The following is a 17,659-nucleotide window of genomic DNA, read 5'->3' as shown; positions in this document are numbered from 1 at the left end:
CAAGAATGCAAAGTGTTTTTGTTCTTGGGGGCCAGTTCTTTCCCCGGATCTCTCGCCTGCTCGATATACTATTTTTCTTCTTCTTTTCACTTTTTCTTGAATGCCAATCCCCCCTTTTCATGAATTCTGTGGAGAGACTTGTTTGCTCGTTTCATTTCCAGGTTTCTTTGTCTTGCTGATCTTCTCTTCCCCACCCCCTTAAACCCTTTTTTTATTTTATCTTATTTTTTATTTTCCTTTTTCCTTTTTTCTTTGGTTTTCCTCGGCAGTGTACATTATTCCTTCTGGCACGTTGCGCTAGTGAGACATTATTGCGCTCCCCGGTCGACTCCTCACATCTCGGGCTCCCCCCGACCATCTCTCCCTCGAGCCTCTCCTCTCTCCCCCCATTCCAAAAAGGCGATCTCCCCTTCCTCCCCGCTGACGGTGTTTCCCCCCTTTCCCCCTGTGGAGGGAAAAGTTAATTGCCACCTGCCAACTGGGGCAATCAGTCATGTCGTCCACCGACCAGCCGGCATCGGAGGCTCACTCGGGTCCGACCACTTCTCCGCAGGAATCTCAACCCCAGCCCCCATCGCCCCAAGACGCCGAGTCTGTGCCAGCAAACACAGACCCCGTCGCGGCGGCTCCCACTGCTGCGCCGTTAGACCACCCTCAGCCAAGCGATGCAGCTGCCGCGAACCACCCCGCAACCAGTGGCGAAAGCGCCCCCGTGACAGCAACCACCAGCACCTCACCCACACCCCCGAATAACACCACATCTCCAGTCGCGCTACCTCAGGATTCGGATGCGCCCGCAATGCATACCGAAGAACCTAAGCCTGCCGCTGAGCCCTCAGAGGATCTGTCGGATGTTGCCTCGGGGAAGGAAGTTGAGGACCCGGGCCCTTCTTTGGTGATTACGCTGTTGTTGACGACGGGGTCGCGCCACCCGTTCACGATCGATGGGAAATATCTGCGGAAGTGCTCGGTCAATGTCGAGAACTATGATCCGTTCGCGATGAGTGTCTACACATTGAAGGAATTGATCTGGCGCGAGTGGCGGTCTGGTAAGAATGATCAATTTGGAGAGAAGAGAGATTCCATGAACGAGCCCTTTGCTAACCTGGTATATCTTGGCTATAGACTGGGAAACTCGTCCCTCGTCACCGAGCTCCATTCGTTTGATCTCTTTTGGGAAATTATTGGATGACAAGTCGCCTCTGTCTGGTATGTATTACTCGTTTTTTTATGTCCGCTGTGTCGGTGCTTGGAGTTGGACTAACAATATGAGCAGACTCGAGGTTCAACCATGATGCTCCCAATGTCGTTCATATGACTGTGAAGCCGCAAGAAGTGGTAGACGAGGAGGACGCCAAGGGAGCCAAGGCGCAGTACAGCCGGGAGCGTGAAGCCAGCGAGCGCAGCCCGGGATGCCGCTGTGTGATTCTATGAGCCCGTGGTCGAGGAAGCTTTTTGGCGGCGTTGGCAGTTAAGCCTCTGCGATCAAGATACCGGACTCCGTGATCTCTGTTGCCATTGCCTTCTCTTTCATACCTGTGTTCCGATATCCCGTTCCTTTTCTGGTATCTCGGCCATGTGCCCATTCCTGCCTGGATGCAGGACCAGCCTGGTGTGTCGAACCTGAGCTACTATTGCTGAATATGTGTGCTCCGGAAGCGGCGTTTGGACATTTCTATCCCTTGATCCCGGCTTATTGATATCACGATTTTCTCTCTCTTTCTCTCCCCCCTCCCATCTGTCCTCGCCATCATGCTCGGTTTCTTGGGTTCTTCTCTTTTCCGGTCCTTACGATGAAGTCGTACTTGGCCTCGTGCACACACATTGGTTCACCTTGTCTTTTTGTTTGTACATGGGGCATGATCTGTCTGGGGTTTTTCTAGCCTGTTTGTTGGTCTATCCGGGTGTTTTTGCCTTCCTTGGGTGCTAATTGTTGGTCTTCTTTTCTTTTTTCCTGTCTCTATTATTACCTCTTGGCCACCCACTTCTTCCCGTGTCTCTCCTGTCCGACTGGTCACTCTCCTACCCCTTTTTTTATATACCCATCCAATCCTACTTTCCTTTTTCTTTTTTGTTCAATTATTGTATGGTTGGTGTTGAACCACTGTATCTACAATTTTATCTTCTCGTTGTCCTTTCTTTCTCTCTGAAGCTCTCACTAAGAGTTATCCCACGAGAAGTACGTAGTATTCGGGTTGGGTTAAGGTATAGCAGCTATGGCAGTCGGCATTTGTTGCCACTTTTCTATATGGATATCTCTCTAGTTGTGATCCGGATCAATCCTTACACTGCCTTATTTTTCCAGGCGATATCTACATTATATCCCTTGGCGGCGGAGACTTAGATCAGGTGGATATGAGCAGGGATGGGGACAGAAAGAAAAGGGAAGAAGACCAGTGGAAAATCTTGATGGAAAGATAAAGACAATAAAAGACAGGAAGGAATTCGTCAACGCTCAATTTAAGAGTCCATCTTCAGCCTCTTCTCCATTTCGTCGTGGAAAGCGGGCGGTTCCCGGAGTTCGTCGCCTGTAGCAGAGAAAGGATCAAGTTAGCAAAAAGAAACAAAGTGTTCTCTCTCTGATATATATACGGTTTCCCGGTTTATAGACGATTCGTCCCATGCCACCCCAGATAGCAACCAGGCAGAAAGAATAGAAAAGAAAAGAACAAAAAAAAAAAAAAAAAAAAAAAAAAAACCTACCATGGAACACATCCTCCCACGCAATCTCGGTATCCCGACCCCCAAGCACAAGGATATCCTCATGGACATTGCCACCCCGAAGCCCGCCCAGCGCCGCAGGCCGGAACGTGCCGTCGCGCACGATCTTCAGCTCCATGCCCCGGCGGACCGGCTCGGCAATCCCGTACGCCCGGCGCAGGCCCTCCATCTTCAATGCATCCTGGGTTGCGCGCCAGGCGTGCAGACGGGCTTCGAGCGGGTGTGTCGAGTCCGGGGTGTCGGCGGCTGCGATGGCGTTGGTCGAGGAGGCGTGCGGCGTCGCGGGGAGCGTGATCTTGTTGCGGAGGGTGTCGGGCAGACCGGGTGCCGAGGGTGCGCCCTTTGTTGCCCGGGGCAGGCTGATGGGGATCTGTTGCCGGGTTGTTGTGTTGGAGGTTTGGGATGGGTGGGCGGTCTGAGGGGTGATGCGGAGGGACTGGTGGTATTGAATTGTAATTAGTTATTTGTCTTATTGTGTTTTATGGAATTTGGATTCCTGATGGAAGCTGGTTTGGGGATGGGCTTGGCTGGTCGACAGCTTTCCCTCTTCGCTTGGTGAGGTCAGTGGTCCTGTAGCTTGATAACGTACCATGATGGCGGATGGGATCGGGAGAATCCTCTGGATTTGGATTCTTATATCACGGAGAGTGGTATGAGTCCAAGGGAATCCGTCAGAGGAGAGAGAAAAGTCCACAAGACGAAGCAGGAAAAGAGATGCAATGACACTGAGCTGACGGAGGTCGGTCCCTTTAGGCAGAGAGAAGCAGCGCGTCCCCCAGCTCCTCCGGCACCCGGAGCAAACCATCCACGCAGATCACGTGTACTCCCCATATTGGGGGCATCAATTGAATTTCTCGATCTCCGACGGGTCTCTCTCCGCACGCCAACACCCACCAACACATCATGCCCCAATTAATCTCGCCCCTGGCCCTTCGTGCCCTGCGCACCCTGGCCCAGCGGCCCAAGCCTTCGATGACACCCCTCCGCGCGCTCACCACATCTACAGCGCCCCTCCGTCGACCCGCCCCGATCTCCTCCAAATTCACCTTCCAGCCTGTCTTCCGCATCTCGACCGCCCTCCCCCTCTCCGCCACTACCCGTCGCCAATTCTCCTGTTCCCCCATTACTCGCGCCACCTTCAACCAAGTACGTCGCGGTATCCGCACCGGACAGCGCGCCCGCCGCGCGCGGTCTCCGGCGCTCGCGAATCACCCAGCTATGAAGGGCGTGTGTCTCAAGACTGGTGTCACGAAACCCAAGAAGCCCAACTCTGGTGAGCGGAAGACGGCTCGTGTGCGGTTGAGTTCGGGGAAGGTTGTTAGTGCGATTATCCCGGGTGAAGGTATGGGGTCTTTTTTTTCTGTTCTTTTGTTATTTTCTGGCCCAGTTTTTGTGTTGGTCTTTGCCGAGAGCGATCTCGAATTTGTCTTGCTAATATTGGTCTGTTTGCAGGTCACAATATCCAGCAACACAGTGTTGTCCATATCCGCGGCGGTAGAGCCCAGGATTGTCCTGGTGTCAAGTATCATGTGGTTCGGGGTGCCATGGATTTGGTACGTTTTGAGTCTCCTTCCCCCCCCTTTCGATGTTATATCATATTTCCGTTTCTTTGTACAGGCATTGACCAATTTGCTTAGGGTGGTGTTGGAGGCCGAATGACGAGTCGGTCGAAGTACGGAACGAAGAAGCCGAAGAGCAACTGAGCTAGTTGATTGAGCTTGCATCTGTTTCATAGAGGAAGCCATCGCTTGGGCTTTCCTTTCATTTTTGTTTTCTCTTGACCCATTGTACTCTGAAGTTGTCATGTGGATAATTGCATGTATCGCTATGAAAGGGACCAAAATCTACCGAATTTCAACCGGAAAATAATCCCATTCACCTGTTTTATCAATTCTGAAAAGTATAGAAAACACCAATCGCCAATCGCCAATTGCCCGTTGCCCGTTGCCCGTTGTCCTTTTTCTCGGTACTCCGATGACCCATAAATCAAATGACAAAACAAATGGTAACGCTGCCGAAATATGGAAATAGTAACACATAACAGACATCGAAGCGAAGCTGTCCAATAACCAAAGATGAAGCGCAGTACTGCAAATTAGAGATAAAGCAGGACGCACGTATTAAGGGTAATCTCATTCTGCGCAGGAATCACAGAGCATGAGGCATTCGAGTCCTTCTCTTCCCTCGGAGAGCGTTACTAGCCAATATCACCGAGGGGCGGAGGATGGACGAAAGGAAAAGGATCCCCAACCCCTGCAGCCCGTTTAGTCTGTTTCCTTCACGCCCGGGGGCTTCTTCCACCCGTTGAGCTTGTACCAGCGGCTGGTGCAGGAATATCCCCGGAAGTCGAAGTTGTCATTCGGGTTGCAGTGGCATCGCAGATCCAGTCTTGCCTGTTCATCAGATGGGCAGTGCGTGAATGGCGGGTGGTAATAGGCAATGTCGTTGAAAAAATGGATTTGCTCCTTCTTCAGCAGGATGCTGGCGGCTATGGAGTGGACGGGTGCATCACCCCATCGCTCGTAGAAAAAGCCGCCGGTCTGATCCAGGGCCGAGAAATAGTCCGTGTATTCCTGGGACCGGAGCCAGTCCAGGCTGCCGACTTCAAAGTTCGACCACTGCAGGACAAAAGAGTTAGTACATTTCTTATCCGCGGCATTTGGACCGCAAAAAAAGCACATACAAAGTGACAATTGTTGTAGGTTTTGCCGCTATCCTCGCTGATGAAATCCATCGCGTTTCCTTTGGGGATATGCTCTGGGTGGCCCTTGATGAATTCCTTCACGGTGCTCCACAGCGAGGGAATGGTCTCGTGGTACTCGTACAGACTAATTACAAAGCTGTACATCTTGTTGTTCTCTTTGAGAAGGCGGAAGGGATCGGTGCCGACGTCACAGAAGAGCTCGATGTTTGGCTCCACGCGCCAGTAGTACTCGTAGTTCAGCATCAGCGGGTGGTGGAAGAAGAACCCAGACTCAAAGCGGCACATGTGGCGGTAGCTCTCCGACTCGCCATAGATGATGTTCTTGCGACCCATTTCCTCGCGCGCCTTGCGCGCCTTTTCCTGGTCAACCCAGTCAGGGTACGACCAGTGTTCTTTGGGAATCCGGCCATAGTATGTGGTACCAGACACCAGGGAGGTGGTGAGCTTCTTGAAATCATCGTCAAAGTCCTGGTCATTCAAAAACACCCAGTCATAGTTGTAGTTGTGATTGAATCGGTCTTCAATGGTGCGGATTGACTTGGAGATATCCCAGATGTCGGAGTTGCGCGCCAGCGTCACGAAGGTAGCATTGACTCGGAAAGTGCTGTTCGCACCAGGGGTCTGGACTTTGTGTGCCCGGAACTCTTCATAGCTGGGACTAATAGGTTTAGACGGAGAGGTAGGGATCGAGATGGAGGTTCCGGAGAAGAGGAAGAAGAAAAGGAAAAACCCCTAGTTTCTACTGTTAGCCTAGTCCCAAACCAACATCTATGTAGGGTAAGAGACTCTGGATACTAACCACAATGGCAAAGAGAAGGTAACGGGTATACCGTACGGGCACAGGCATCCTGGCGGAGGGAAGACAGTCGAGGCTAATGGGGGGCAACAGACAGCACGTCAGACGGTGAAATTAACGAGCATTGGAATCCATGCGCGTCAAAAAGGTGTAGAAATTAACCCAGAGGAGACTGAAGTGGAAAAAAAAGATAATAGAGAGATGAACGAGTGAATGTCCACAGTCAAAAGTAGTGGAAAAAACGAGGGAGACAATGAGCGTCATGGGCCACGCAAGACGGGACATCCACCGCTTTCACCCTGGTTTCACCGCGTGTGAGACATTCTTCGGGCATTCAACATCGGGGGGTTGCGCATGGGTTGGCTCCACGCCGGGTTGAGACTCCATAAGTCAATGGATTCTGAGTTCTTTGTTAAGCATCCAAATTTGGGGCTAGGATTATGTCTGCTGGGGCCGATGGCAGGACTCGCATATAATACAATCTGGACGAGTAATCACCATACAAGATCGTATAGCAATAGAAATATATAGTAAAGATATAATTGAGAATACTTGGTTTTAGATCAGTTTCAACATGATGACAGACTTGGATAGAGATATAGCTCTCTATTAATGTTGATGCCATGTAAACCGTCCATTGTATACTCGATCAAAATCCCGTGCTTGGCAATTCCGCCTCAGGCATCAGAAATGCCGACCTTCGCCTGGTCCGTTCTTCCTCTCTCCCCCACCATTACCTCACTCCGTCCTCCTGATCTTCCCTCCTTCCATCCAGCCAAAGAATTATGTCTTTCTTCGGCTTTGATACAACCCTCCCCAGGGACCGTGACCGTGGTCCCGAGGCCACGAGGGGTTTCTTCGAGAATCCGGATCCCTTCGCGCAAGTCGCACAGGCTACGGCTCTCGAGGACGACGATGCGTGAGATACCCTATTTTATGGTCGGTAAAAATATGAAGCATGCACTGATGAGCAATTAGGATTGACTTCGAGGATACCTACGATGGCTTGGGAGACCAGCTTGACGATGATCAAGATGAGTTCAACGACGACACCTTTGGTGGTGGGCCGAATATCAAGCCTGTCGGCAAGGACTTCGACTTCTTTGGAAGAACCGCCCAGGTCGCCGATGCAATTGGCGAGGAGCAGGTTCGCTACAGCCTTCAACACCCTCAGGCCGCTCGGGAGCCCCTTCAGCCCAATGTCCAGACCCCTGCTCAGCCGGCCACCATTTCCACGGCCGCTACCTCCAAGCGCACCGGCTACGAGAAGTATGAGGACCCTGGGTACATTCCTGATTTGCAGGCAAAGTCCAGTGTGTGGGGTATTTCGCAGAAGAAACCCACCGAGCCCGCCGCGAGCCGGAAAATGATGAGTCTAGAGGAGGTGGAGGCCCAGATGCGGCAGCATGGGCAGAGTGCGCCGAATGTGCCGGCGCAACGTCTTCCCCAACCTCTTGCCGACCCGTCATACCCCATCCACCCCCAGCATCTTCCGACGCTCCCCGATGGCTTCCCCCCGATCCCTCCGGAATTCTTGCAGGCGCAGCTGGAAAATGGTGCATTGCCGCCGCAGATGCCGCCCCCGCCGCCAGGTGTCCCGGAACTTTACGGTGGTCCTGGACAGCTTCCTCCTGGTGTGCCCCTGCACCATCTCCAAAATGCCAATTTCCCTCCGCAGAATATGCCGCCCACCGGCTCGCGCCATGTCGGTCCACAACCAGCCCAGCGGCAGCAACAAGTCCCGCCACCAGCCACTCGGGGTGCTCAAAGTGGCATGCCAGTGATTACCACTCCGCAGCAGCTTATGCATCTGACGGAAGAGCAACGCAATGCCTATCTGATTGAGGATGCCAAGCGGGCGAAACGCAACCATAAGATCTTCCTCCTGTCAAGGGGCAATGGCTTGATGACTCCGCAGGACAAGAATTTTATCACGCGCATTCAGCTGCAACAGCTGGTGGCGGCGGCTGGGAATGTGGCTGATTCCGATCCCGAGGCTGTGCTGGCGGAAGACTTTTACTACCAGGTTTACAGCCAGATCCGGGGTGCGCCTCGCCAGCACCCGCATCAACCTCTTGGTCATTTCGCCCAAACTTACCTCCTCCAAACGGGTAACCGACTTGGCGGACATGGATCGCGGCGGGCTTTCCACAGCGCCGACAACCACATGCAGCGAATGCAGCAGCAGGTCCAGCGTGCCGTCGAGGCTGCAAAGGCCAAGCCAAAGAACAAGCAGCTTATTATCGAGGGCAGTTTGGGCAAGATTTCGTTCAGCAACGCCAAGGCGCCAAAGCCGATGCTCAACATCAAGCGGCCTGATAGTGCCGATGGGGCCAAACCGAAGAAACTGCAGTCAGACCTCAGTCTCAGTGACCGCAAATCCATTCTTACTAACCTCGAGAGTGTGTACAATGCCCTGATGTCCATGGAGGACATGGAGCGAACGATGCCCCCGCCACCGGAGGAAGGGGATGCGGAGGCGATCCAGGAGCACATGGAATGGCGTCAAAAGGTCCATTCGCTGAACCAGCAGCTCTGGCGAGCGCTGAAGGTGATGGAGCCCATCGTGCCGAGCTCGACGACGCCCCACCCTTTCATCGCATTGCTGTCCTACCCGAAAGGTAAAAAGGCCATCCCCCGCATCTTCCGCCACATCGACCAGGAGCAGCGTGTCACCATCCTCACTATGATTGTTGTGCACTTGGATAGTTTGGATGTCGTGCGTCTTGCGCAGCCCGTGCCCGGTGAGGCGCAGCCTTCTCTTGCCGTGCGGGAAGCCATTGACTTGTTCTCGTTGGCCATCATGCCGAGCTTGTTGGGTTATGTGAACGAGGCGCCCTTCAACATTATCATTGGCCTTCTGGGTCTGGTGATTGCCCAAACCCACGTACAGACCGTCGCCCGTACCAAGGTTGGGCTGGGCATTTTGACGATGTTGCTCAGCCGTGCCGAAATCGTGAAGGAGGCCGGCCAGGCATCGGAGCGCGACTGGCAGCAGTGGGTGGAGAAGTTCAACGTTCTTTTCGACACTCTGGAGCCCGCCTTGAACGATATATTTCCCGGCTCCATCAACTCGGGCGACGATATGTATGTGTGGCAGTTCCTCGCCGCGGTGGGGATTGGTGCTAGTCCCGAGCAGCAGCAGCGCTTGGTGATCGCTGTCAAGTGAGTGACTCCTGGCTCTTTTCATTTCATTCATTCTTTCCTCGGTGTGGATGCTAATTTGATCTTCCTCTTTCGCCAGGGACCGTGTTATGGAAACCGTGACCTACAGCAAAACACTCCCTGCCGACATGGCCAGTCAGCGGTTGGGTAACGTAAACCTCTTCATGCGGGCCATTGGCCTGGATGTGGAGCTCCTGGGTTAAAACGACCAGGATGCCAATGAATAGATTGAACAAAATTTGTGTTGGGCTGTGTGAGGAGTGTTTCTGGCACACAGAATTCGCTCACGAATGTCTGGGCGTCATGCCCTCCAGTGTTCTTCCCGAGTCCGGCTGGGATTCTCATGCAGAATCCAGCCAGACTCTCCCGGAAGCCCGTCGCCGTACGCTATGGACTTTGGCATCAGTCCACCTGGGCTTAGTGGGACAATTGAACCTTCCAATCCCGGAGGGTGAAGAGGGAACACTGGCAACTACACATATCATGGCGGGGGGGTAGCCACCCCGAAAACTTGCCCTAAGCTGGGCCTTTGAACTACAACCTTCATACAACTTTGATTTTCTTGTTCCAATACCATTTCATTTTCGCTCAAATGCTTGAATAAATCAGGTCTACAAAGCCGATTCTTAGTTCTTGACAGTAACAATCGGGTGTCAAACCGGGACTGGACCCTGGATCGGGGATCATTCGGCACGGTGGACACCGACCCACTCGGCTCTGGCAGAGATGAAACGGGGGAGGGTTTGACACGTACATGGTATGCCAGTGTATACCAGGGGACAGAGGGGGAATCATACTTTTCACTATTCCCATGTCGAGTGCACATCTTGCCGTCTTCGAGACAACGCGGCGCAGTTAGCGCGAGTACACCGCCAGGACGATCATTGGAAAATCGCAGTCACCACGAGGTCGCCATGGACTGGGAATGGGGTTGCAAATGCGATTAGAGAGTAGAGAAAAGCCAATGCATTAATTGCAGAACCAGAGGAGTTCAACGATGCCCGGATGATGCCATTGTCACAGTCAAAAAGATAGAATTGGCCGCGTAAGAGTCGAGATGGAACCCCTCCCCACCTGGAGTTTTCCCCTTAAATGCTGCCCCTCGTCCGCTTTTCGTTTCTCCCTCATCCCTCTACTCCCACTTTCTTTCTAAACACCTTGGATATTTTTTTTTGTCTTCTGACCTGCACATCATGCCTACTGGTTCGGTTCTTGTTGCTGGGTAAGTGATAATTGAGACTTCCGCATTGCGATCCCAACTGATTTCCCCCGCAGTGGCACGGGCTACATTGGCTCGTTCACCACCCTCGCCCTGCTCGACGCTGGCTACAAGGTTGTCGTTGCCGACAACCTGTACAACTCGTCCGCCGAGGCTCTCAGCCGCATTGAGCAGATCAGCGGCAAGAAGGCTGAGTTCGTCCAGCTCGATGTCACCGACGAGAAGGGCTTCGACAAGGTGTTCGAGGCCCACCCCGACATCGACAGCGTCATCCACTTTGCCGCGCTGAAGGTATGTAGTTTGCGATGGCTCTGCTTGCTATTCCATGCTCATTTTGCTTTCCCTGCAGGCCGTCGGCGAGTCGGGTGAGAAGCCCTTGGACTACTACCTGGTCAACGTCTACGGCACCATCAACCTGCTGCGCTCGATGGTGCGCCACAACGTCACCAACATCGTCTTCTCCAGCTCGGCCACCGTCTACGGCGATGCCACCCGCTTCCCCAACATGATCCCCATTCCCGAGGACTGCCCTCTGGGCCCCACCAACCCCTACGGCAACACCAAGTTCGCCGTTGAGACCGCCATCACCGATGTCATCAACGCCCAGCGCAACAACGCCACCAAGGCTGGCAACGAGGCTGAGGCCAAGAAGTGGAACGGCGCTCTGCTGCGCTACTTCAACCCGGCCGGTGCCCACCCCAGCGGCATCATGGGCGAGGACCCCCAGGGTGTCCCCTACAACCTGCTCCCGCTGCTGGCGCAGGTCGCCACCGGCAAGCGCGAGAAGCTGATGGTGTTTGGCGATGGTATGTTTGACACTCTCATGTTGTTTTAATTATCCTTCTTTTTAACCATTGTTCTAGACTACGCCTCCCACGACGGCACCGCCATCCGGGACTACATCCACATCCTGGACCTGGCTGACGGCCACCTCAAGGCCCTGAACTACCTCCGCGCCAACAACCCCGGTGTCCGCGCCTGGAACCTGGGTACCGGCAAGGGCAGCACCGTGTACGAGATGATCCGTGCCTTCTCCGCTGCCGTCGGCCGTGACCTGCCCTACGAGGTGGCCCCCCGCCGCGCTGGTGACGTGCTCAACCTTACCGCCAACCCCACTCGTGCCAACACCGAGCTTGGCTGGAAGGCTGAGCGCACCCTGGAGGATGCCTGCGCGGACCTCTGGCGCTGGACCGAGAACAACCCCCAGGGATACCGTCAGCAGCCGCCGGCGGAGCTGGTGGCCCAGCTGAAGAAGTAAACATCGCTGATGAAAAATGATGTGGATACGGGTGTGTCGATATAGAAATTGGTTAGAAGAGTACATGCAACGAATCTCCTTGGTCAATGTGTGCTTTGTAGAAATGGTTTTTTTTTTTTTTTTTTAATTCGAGCTTATGATATATCTAAGCCCTAGAATGATATATGGATGGTTCCCAGTGAACGTGGAGATAAATCCATGGATATTGCATCAACACAATTACTTGTTCTTCCGGCTACGTCTCGACCCAGTAGTCTGCGCCTTAGCCGACGCAGTCTCCTTGCGCGTCTGCGTCTCAGCCTTCTGCTCGGCCTCCTTCTTCTCCAGCGCGCGCTTAACAGCACCCTCCTTTTCAGTCTCCTCAATCTGCTTCTCGCTAAACTCCCACAGCCGCTTCCCGAGCGCGTCATCGCGCACATCAGAGCGCGCACAATCGACCTCACGACACTCCTTGATGAGCCAGCCGCCGTTGCCGCGCTGGTACCGCTCCTCCATGGCAGCGTACAGGATACTCTGCGCGCCCTGGTGCGGCGACTTGAGGAACAGCCACCACACGGGCCACGTCAGGAGATACAGCACCAACCCCCACAGCGAGCCGCCCGTTAGCCAGCGCCGCATGCCAGGCGTGCGCGTCTGGCCCGGGTCGACGATCAGCACGCGCGTGCATGGCGGAAGTTTGTCGGGCCGCTCGTACGAGTTGAGGTGGCGCTGGAACGACTGCGCGAAGATCATCAGCGCCAGCTTGCTGAGCGCATAGATGCCCTTGGGCCGTTTGTTGCTGTTGTTCTTGTTTTTGGGTTGGCCGGGTTTCGGGGGGATGGCCATCCCCACCCCGCGCTTCACATTGTCTAGCTCGAACTGCGCCCCGATGTAACTTGAGCAGGTTGCGAAGATGACTCGTGTGTCCCGGTGTGCCGGCTGCACGCGCAGCGCGGGGCTGAGGATGCTCAGTAGGTGGTAGTTCGCCAGGTAGTTGACCTGCCATTCTCGGTCTATGCCGTCTTCTGTCTGCCCGTGTGCTCGCGCTGGTTCTGCTGTCCCGCCGCAGAGAATGATGGTGTCCAATCGGCGCGGCGGGACGTTGTCAATCCATTTTGTGGCGAATGTGCGGACGGAGTGTAGAGAGGTGAGGTCCACTTGTTCGGCGTAGATGAGTTGATTGCCGGTTATGCGGCGAAGGTCGTCGATGTATTCAACTAGGAAGATATCCGAGGGCGATTGTTTCGTGAGGAGGATGACTTGGGCGCCGCGGGACGCTAGTTGTTGTACTACTGCTGCGCCGATGCCAGATGTGCCACCCTGCAAATGGACATGATGTCAGTTTGGGTTATGGTGGCAGTATCAAATGGTACTTTGATAGAAGAAAAAAATGGGATAGACATAGATAGAAATAGAATAAAGATGTTCTTACCGTGACCATGACCACCTTCGAGTGCAGCACTCGCTCGGAGCCATTGCTTGCTCCGCCGAAGTACCATTTCACCACGCCCACAAGTAGCACCCACGGCACGATGCGGAGCACCGTCCAGGCATATGGGATCTTCGAGATGCCTTCCTGAACGGCTAGAGAAAGAAGAGGAACGGGCATTGCGAGGGGGTAGGGGGTAGGGAGGAGAGAGAGGGTGGGAGAAAGGGGAATGTGCCTGGTTCAAGAAGTGAGGGCGAGCTGTCCGCACCTCCGACGCAATCTTATCAACTCCACCGTCATTATTTCCCTCCTACAACATCTCCCTCCGCCATGCCGCCACATGACGACGACGATTACTTCCTCCCGCTCGAGGACCAGCGCGTCTTCGGCGCTGGTATCCGCCGCACACGCGTGCCGTTCGTGCGCTCCTCCGAGCACGAACTAAACACCACCGGCCCGGGGGCATCCTCCTCGTCGACTCCGCCTGGCGCAAGCATTGCCAACACATATCTCTCAATTGTAATGAAGCAGCAGCCTGTAAATACCAGAACATTTACATCTCCGAATACACCGACACCACAGGAATCGACACCGCCACCGCGCACCGCGCAGTCCGCACCACCAACAGCGAAAGCAATCTCACCACCACCACCACCAGCATCTCTTCCCACACAACCCCCTTATCCGGGCCATACAAATACACCAACTCACTGCGAAGTCTGCAACCTCCCCCTCTCATCCAACCAAGCCCCATCAGACCAAACCCCCACAACAACCCGCCCACACGAAGCCTCCCTCGCCCACCAAGTCTGCCTCACACATTCGCACCCACCCTCACACCTCGACCGCTCGCGTGCGGGCCTGCGCTACCTCTCCACATATGGCTGGGACCCAGACAGCCGGCTCGGACTAGGCGCGCCAGGCCGCGAGGGCATCCGCGAGCCGCTGAAGGGCCGGATCAAGAACGACACCGCTGGGCTGGGGGTGGGTCTTGACGCGGACGGTGATCGTGTTGCGCCTCGGCCGCCGCCGCCGAAAGTGCAGAACTTGAATGCGAAGCAGGCGCGTAGAGGCGCGGCTGAGGCGAGACGAAAGGGGGAGAAGTTGCGGAATATGTTCTTTCAGAGCGATGAGGTGCTCAAATACCTAGGGGAGAGTGCTTGAGAGGTGCTTTTCTTGGTACTTGGGTGATCCACGTTGCATTATTGTCTTGTGGATTTGGGTTTCTCTTATGATGGATTATGATAGATTATGATACTCCCGATATGATAGACTTGGAAATATCGAACTGATTCTGTAATGCTGTGCGCTTTGTATTTTATTTTTTGTATGTTTTTTTTTCTCTGTCAAATGACACTCTCCCGCCCATGATGCCTCGGTACGTAGTGTATATCTCAGAAGAGTGCAGAGACAAGACCAGAATGCGAACAAACTGCCATCCGAGAAGGAAGAACAAAGACCACCCGATAAAGCGCCTCTGAATGCTCGGGGGACCCCAGAACGGTAGACCTTGAAATCTCAAAAGAAGGGGGAAAAGGAAAAAAGATGGTATCACAACAAGCGCTGAACAAGGGACAGCTTGACACAGAAACAGAGAGTGGAGAGCCTAAGTTGGGGAAGGAGCGCAGCAAGGAGAATGTGGCTGTAATCGTTCACTTGAAGAAACGGTATTTCTTCTCCTTGTCCTTTTTGTCCTTATCCTTCTTCTCCTTCTCCTTCTTGTGGGGCTTGCCGCCGCTGGGCGGAGGCGGGGGTGTTCCACTTGATCCATTGGGTCCCAGAGACATGTTGGCCATCAGCGCCTCCGGGGGTGCAGGCGGGTTGAGGTGTGCCGTAGGAATGGGCTTCTTCTGCGGCGGCGGAGAAGTGGGCTTCGGGGGGAGATCGCGCTCGAACAGATGGGCTGGGGCGGAGGGCTTGGGACGCTCGGCGGGGATATCAAGACGGCGCTTGTCGACGCTAAGATCGCCCACTTGGCGCATGAAGAGGCCTGGCGTCAGCATGTGTGTGGTGGCTAGGAAGACATCGCGGCCGTAGGTCTGTGAGACTTCGTAGCAGGACCGGGCCTCGCCGTACGTGGCGCCGCCAGCCATAAATACAATAATGCGCTGGCGGGGCTGGTCGACGGAACGAGTGCGCGCCCAGGTGGGTTTGGCACTGCGGAGCGAGGCCTGCTGCGAGATCATTTCCTGGGCCACTTGCCCGCCGTCCGTGTCGGTGTGCGGTCGGGTGAATGGGAAGACAGTTGGGTCGAGGGTGCCGCGGATTTGCTCCTCCAGCATTTGCTTAAGACCCAGGTCATATCGGCTCAGACTGAGCTCCTCCGACTCGGGGGCTGGAGTTCGGCGGTTGAAGAGTGGTTGAACCGGCGGCTTCTCATCCCGCAGCGGTTTCTCCACTCGCACGCCCAAGAGGTCAAGATTAGCAATCACCTCTCCATCCTGGGGTGGAAGGTGTGCGTGTGCCATCAGCTTCCGGATGTCACCGCCCAGCAGGCCGCCCCGGTAAATGATGTACAGGAGCAATAGTCGAAGCCGGTCCGGCGGGATGACTGACTCGTCATCAAGTAGCTGCACAAGCTGCGCCGCCAAATTCTTGGCTTTCTTGTAGTTTTCATCGAGACCGGTGGCGAATGACTGCTCGATCGAACTCACTTCCAAAAGTTTCCGCTTCTGGAAGAATGTCATGCATTCCTGTGCCATATTCAAGTGCAGCGTGTACGCATTCTTGCCCTCTTGGAAGTCGGTCAAACCCGCCAACATGTCCTTGATCGTGTTCACATTCGATTTGTTGTTGCTGTTAATCCCCTCGTTAGTCCAGACTAAGCGTAGATAGGAATTGAACACAGAAACATACTCGTCGGCGAATTGGGGATTCGCAGCTCGAAATTTACCGAAATCGTCACCCAATTTCCCAAGCACATCCTTCATGTGCATGTGCCGGTAGTCTACCCAGACCTTGTCGTGCTCGCCAATTTCCATATCTTTGACCTCCTCGTTCGGATCGCCCTCGTTGGTCACTGTTTTGTATGTGACCTTATCTCCATCTTTGATAGGTAATAGATCGTGCACCATGGTCTGATATGTGAACTCGTGAAGAAGGGGCGAAAGCACATCCATAGATCGGTCCACAATAAGCAGGACACCTCTGGGCCGGGATGATGGAGGAGGGAAGTCCCGTTGGAATTGTGCGAATTGATCCAACTCGTTCTGAATGAACCGTGCCAGGTGAGAGCACAGCACCGCTGCCTCGTGAGTTGGAGACCTAGGGCGGTAGTATCGGATCACAGGATACTCGCCCAAGCAGGCGCAGAGTGAGACGGCCTTGGTACCAGGTCAGCAGAGTTCAAAAGTCATTCCTAGGCAGAATATCCTTACTTTCTGGGCCAATTCTTCTAGGTGACGCCGAATCAAATTGTTGCAACCCGGATGGAACAGAACTGGGAAACTCCATGGATCTCGGAAAGTCACCAGGTGTGATTCCCGCGGGTAGAAATCGATATTCATGATGCGATAGTCGGCAATACGTTCCTGGGCCATCTCAGATCGTTTGAGTCGGGCCCGCTGCTGTGGATCCAAGGCTAAGAGGCAATCAGCGAAATCATGTTGCGGAGTCCCCGGCGTTGCCCACAGCCTACTCACATGAGGTCCACACCAAGAAGGCCTTCCTGTATCTTTCCACTTCGAAATCGGCCATCAGACAGTCAACCACGTAGGATTGCGGTGAGAGTATGTACAGCGCATCCATGTCAGGATTGGACTGCCGTCGGTGCTCGATCTGCTCGACATCTGCGGGGTGGCATGGCTGTTTAGCCTATTGTGGTATATCGTCAAGGACGAACACTCACTGGAGACATTGAGGTTCAGAATTTCATCCTCCTTCACGGCGCTGTTGACCAACTTCTTGCTGGTCTCATCCACCACCAAGACTTTCCACTGTGAGAGGGCGCCGTCAGTATGCGAGGAGAAGGGGAAAAAGGGGTCGAGCTCACATCGTGGCCCCCAGCATGGCGGATAGTATTAAGTATAACTAGATGAGACGAACAGAGGTCAGTCTACGCTCTCTCACATGCCGCCGGCATCCGACCACTCACTGTCGCGTTGGATGTTGATTATGGAGGTGCCCATCCTGGCGGGACAGTCCACGGCATGGGACTGTGGAAGCAAGAGAGGAGAGGAATGGCGAGACGAGAAGAGAGAAAGAGAGAGAAGAACAACAGGTGGCCGAGATGGGGGAGAGGGTTCCCCACCATTTGAGCTCGAAACTCAGAAAGTGGATCTCCGAGTGGCGCCCCAGCGAACTCATTCTCTGATAAGCTACTTTTTTCTCTTTCCTTCTTGTTTGACCGCTGAGTCTCACCTTATCTTTATGCGTTTTCTTCCAGACTG

At 54.2% G+C, this 17,659-nt stretch overlaps 9 protein-coding genes across 9 annotated transcripts; 5 read left to right on the top strand and 4 right to left on the bottom strand.

The window, feature by feature from the left end:
- Positions 1-493: 493 nt before the first annotated feature.
- NUU61_006810 (uncharacterized protein) lies at positions 494-1,434 on the top strand (the record flags this gene model as incomplete). The annotated part of the gene is made up of 3 exons (XM_056657337.1): positions 494-1,049; positions 1,126-1,209; positions 1,277-1,434. The coding sequence occupies 3 exons, from the start codon at positions 494-496 to the stop codon at positions 1,432-1,434; spliced, it is 798 nt and encodes a 265-aa protein (XP_056510137.1).
- Positions 1,435-2,460: 1,026 nt separating this feature from the next.
- NUU61_006809 (proteasome maturation protein) lies at positions 2,461-3,313 on the bottom strand (the record flags this gene model as incomplete). Its single annotated transcript, XM_056657336.1, has 3 exons — positions 2,461-2,528; positions 2,704-3,157; positions 3,311-3,313. The coding sequence occupies 3 exons, from the start codon at positions 3,311-3,313 to the stop codon at positions 2,461-2,463; spliced, it is 525 nt and encodes a 174-aa protein (XP_056510136.1).
- A 311-nt stretch (positions 3,314-3,624) lies between these two features.
- On the top strand, positions 3,625-4,424 carry NUU61_006808 (mitochondrial 37S ribosomal protein uS12m; the record flags this gene model as incomplete). The annotated part of the gene is made up of 3 exons (XM_056657335.1): positions 3,625-4,063; positions 4,174-4,274; positions 4,359-4,424. The coding sequence occupies 3 exons, from the start codon at positions 3,625-3,627 to the stop codon at positions 4,422-4,424; spliced, it is 606 nt and encodes a 201-aa protein (XP_056510135.1).
- A 561-nt stretch (positions 4,425-4,985) lies between these two features.
- On the bottom strand, positions 4,986-6,272 carry NUU61_006807 (glycosyltransferase family 15 protein; the record flags this gene model as incomplete). The annotated part of the gene is made up of 3 exons (XM_056657334.1): positions 4,986-5,339; positions 5,405-6,157; positions 6,225-6,272. The coding sequence occupies 3 exons, from the start codon at positions 6,270-6,272 to the stop codon at positions 4,986-4,988; spliced, it is 1,155 nt and encodes a 384-aa protein (XP_056510134.1).
- Positions 6,273-7,006: 734 nt separating this feature from the next.
- NUU61_006806 (deadenylation-dependent mRNA-decapping factor PAT1) lies at positions 7,007-9,589 on the top strand (the record flags this gene model as incomplete). Its single annotated transcript, XM_056657333.1, has 3 exons — positions 7,007-7,140; positions 7,200-9,386; positions 9,466-9,589. The coding sequence occupies 3 exons, from the start codon at positions 7,007-7,009 to the stop codon at positions 9,587-9,589; spliced, it is 2,445 nt and encodes an 814-aa protein (XP_056510133.1).
- Positions 9,590-10,579: 990 nt separating this feature from the next.
- On the top strand, positions 10,580-11,863 carry NUU61_006805 (NAD-dependent epimerase/dehydratase family protein; the record flags this gene model as incomplete). Its single annotated transcript, XM_056657332.1, has 4 exons — positions 10,580-10,608; positions 10,662-10,896; positions 10,955-11,411; positions 11,469-11,863. 4 exons carry the CDS (start codon positions 10,580-10,582, stop codon positions 11,861-11,863), a joined length of 1,116 nt encoding a protein of 371 aa, XP_056510132.1.
- Positions 11,864-12,082: 219 nt separating this feature from the next.
- Positions 12,083-13,451, bottom strand: NUU61_006804 (putative oxidoreductase; the record flags this gene model as incomplete). The annotated part of the gene is made up of 2 exons (XM_056657331.1): positions 12,083-13,162; positions 13,275-13,451. 2 exons carry the CDS (start codon positions 13,449-13,451, stop codon positions 12,083-12,085), a joined length of 1,257 nt encoding a protein of 418 aa, XP_056510131.1.
- Positions 13,452-13,601: 150 nt separating this feature from the next.
- On the top strand, positions 13,602-14,435 carry NUU61_006803 (putative G-patch domain protein; the record flags this gene model as incomplete). The annotated part of the gene is made up of 1 exon (XM_056657330.1): positions 13,602-14,435. One exon carries the CDS (start codon positions 13,602-13,604, stop codon positions 14,433-14,435), a length of 834 nt encoding a protein of 277 aa, XP_056510130.1.
- Positions 14,436-14,923: 488 nt separating this feature from the next.
- On the bottom strand, positions 14,924-17,398 carry NUU61_006802 (Sec1 family protein; the record flags this gene model as incomplete). The annotated part of the gene is made up of 7 exons (XM_056657329.1): positions 14,924-16,067; positions 16,128-16,594; positions 16,649-16,851; positions 16,913-17,059; positions 17,119-17,206; positions 17,263-17,300; positions 17,365-17,398. The coding sequence occupies 7 exons, from the start codon at positions 17,396-17,398 to the stop codon at positions 14,924-14,926; spliced, it is 2,121 nt and encodes a 706-aa protein (XP_056510129.1).
- Positions 17,399-17,659: the final 261 nt, after the last annotated feature.

This window comes from Penicillium alfredii, assembly GCF_028826965.1.
Source record: "Penicillium alfredii strain IBT 34128 chromosome Unknown utg000009l_segment0_segment0, whole genome shotgun sequence".
NCBI classification, from domain to species: Eukaryota; Fungi; Ascomycota; class Eurotiomycetes; order Eurotiales; family Aspergillaceae; genus Penicillium; species Penicillium alfredii.
Note: the sequence above shows the minus strand (reverse complement) of the source record. Positions and strands in the feature narration are given on the sequence as shown.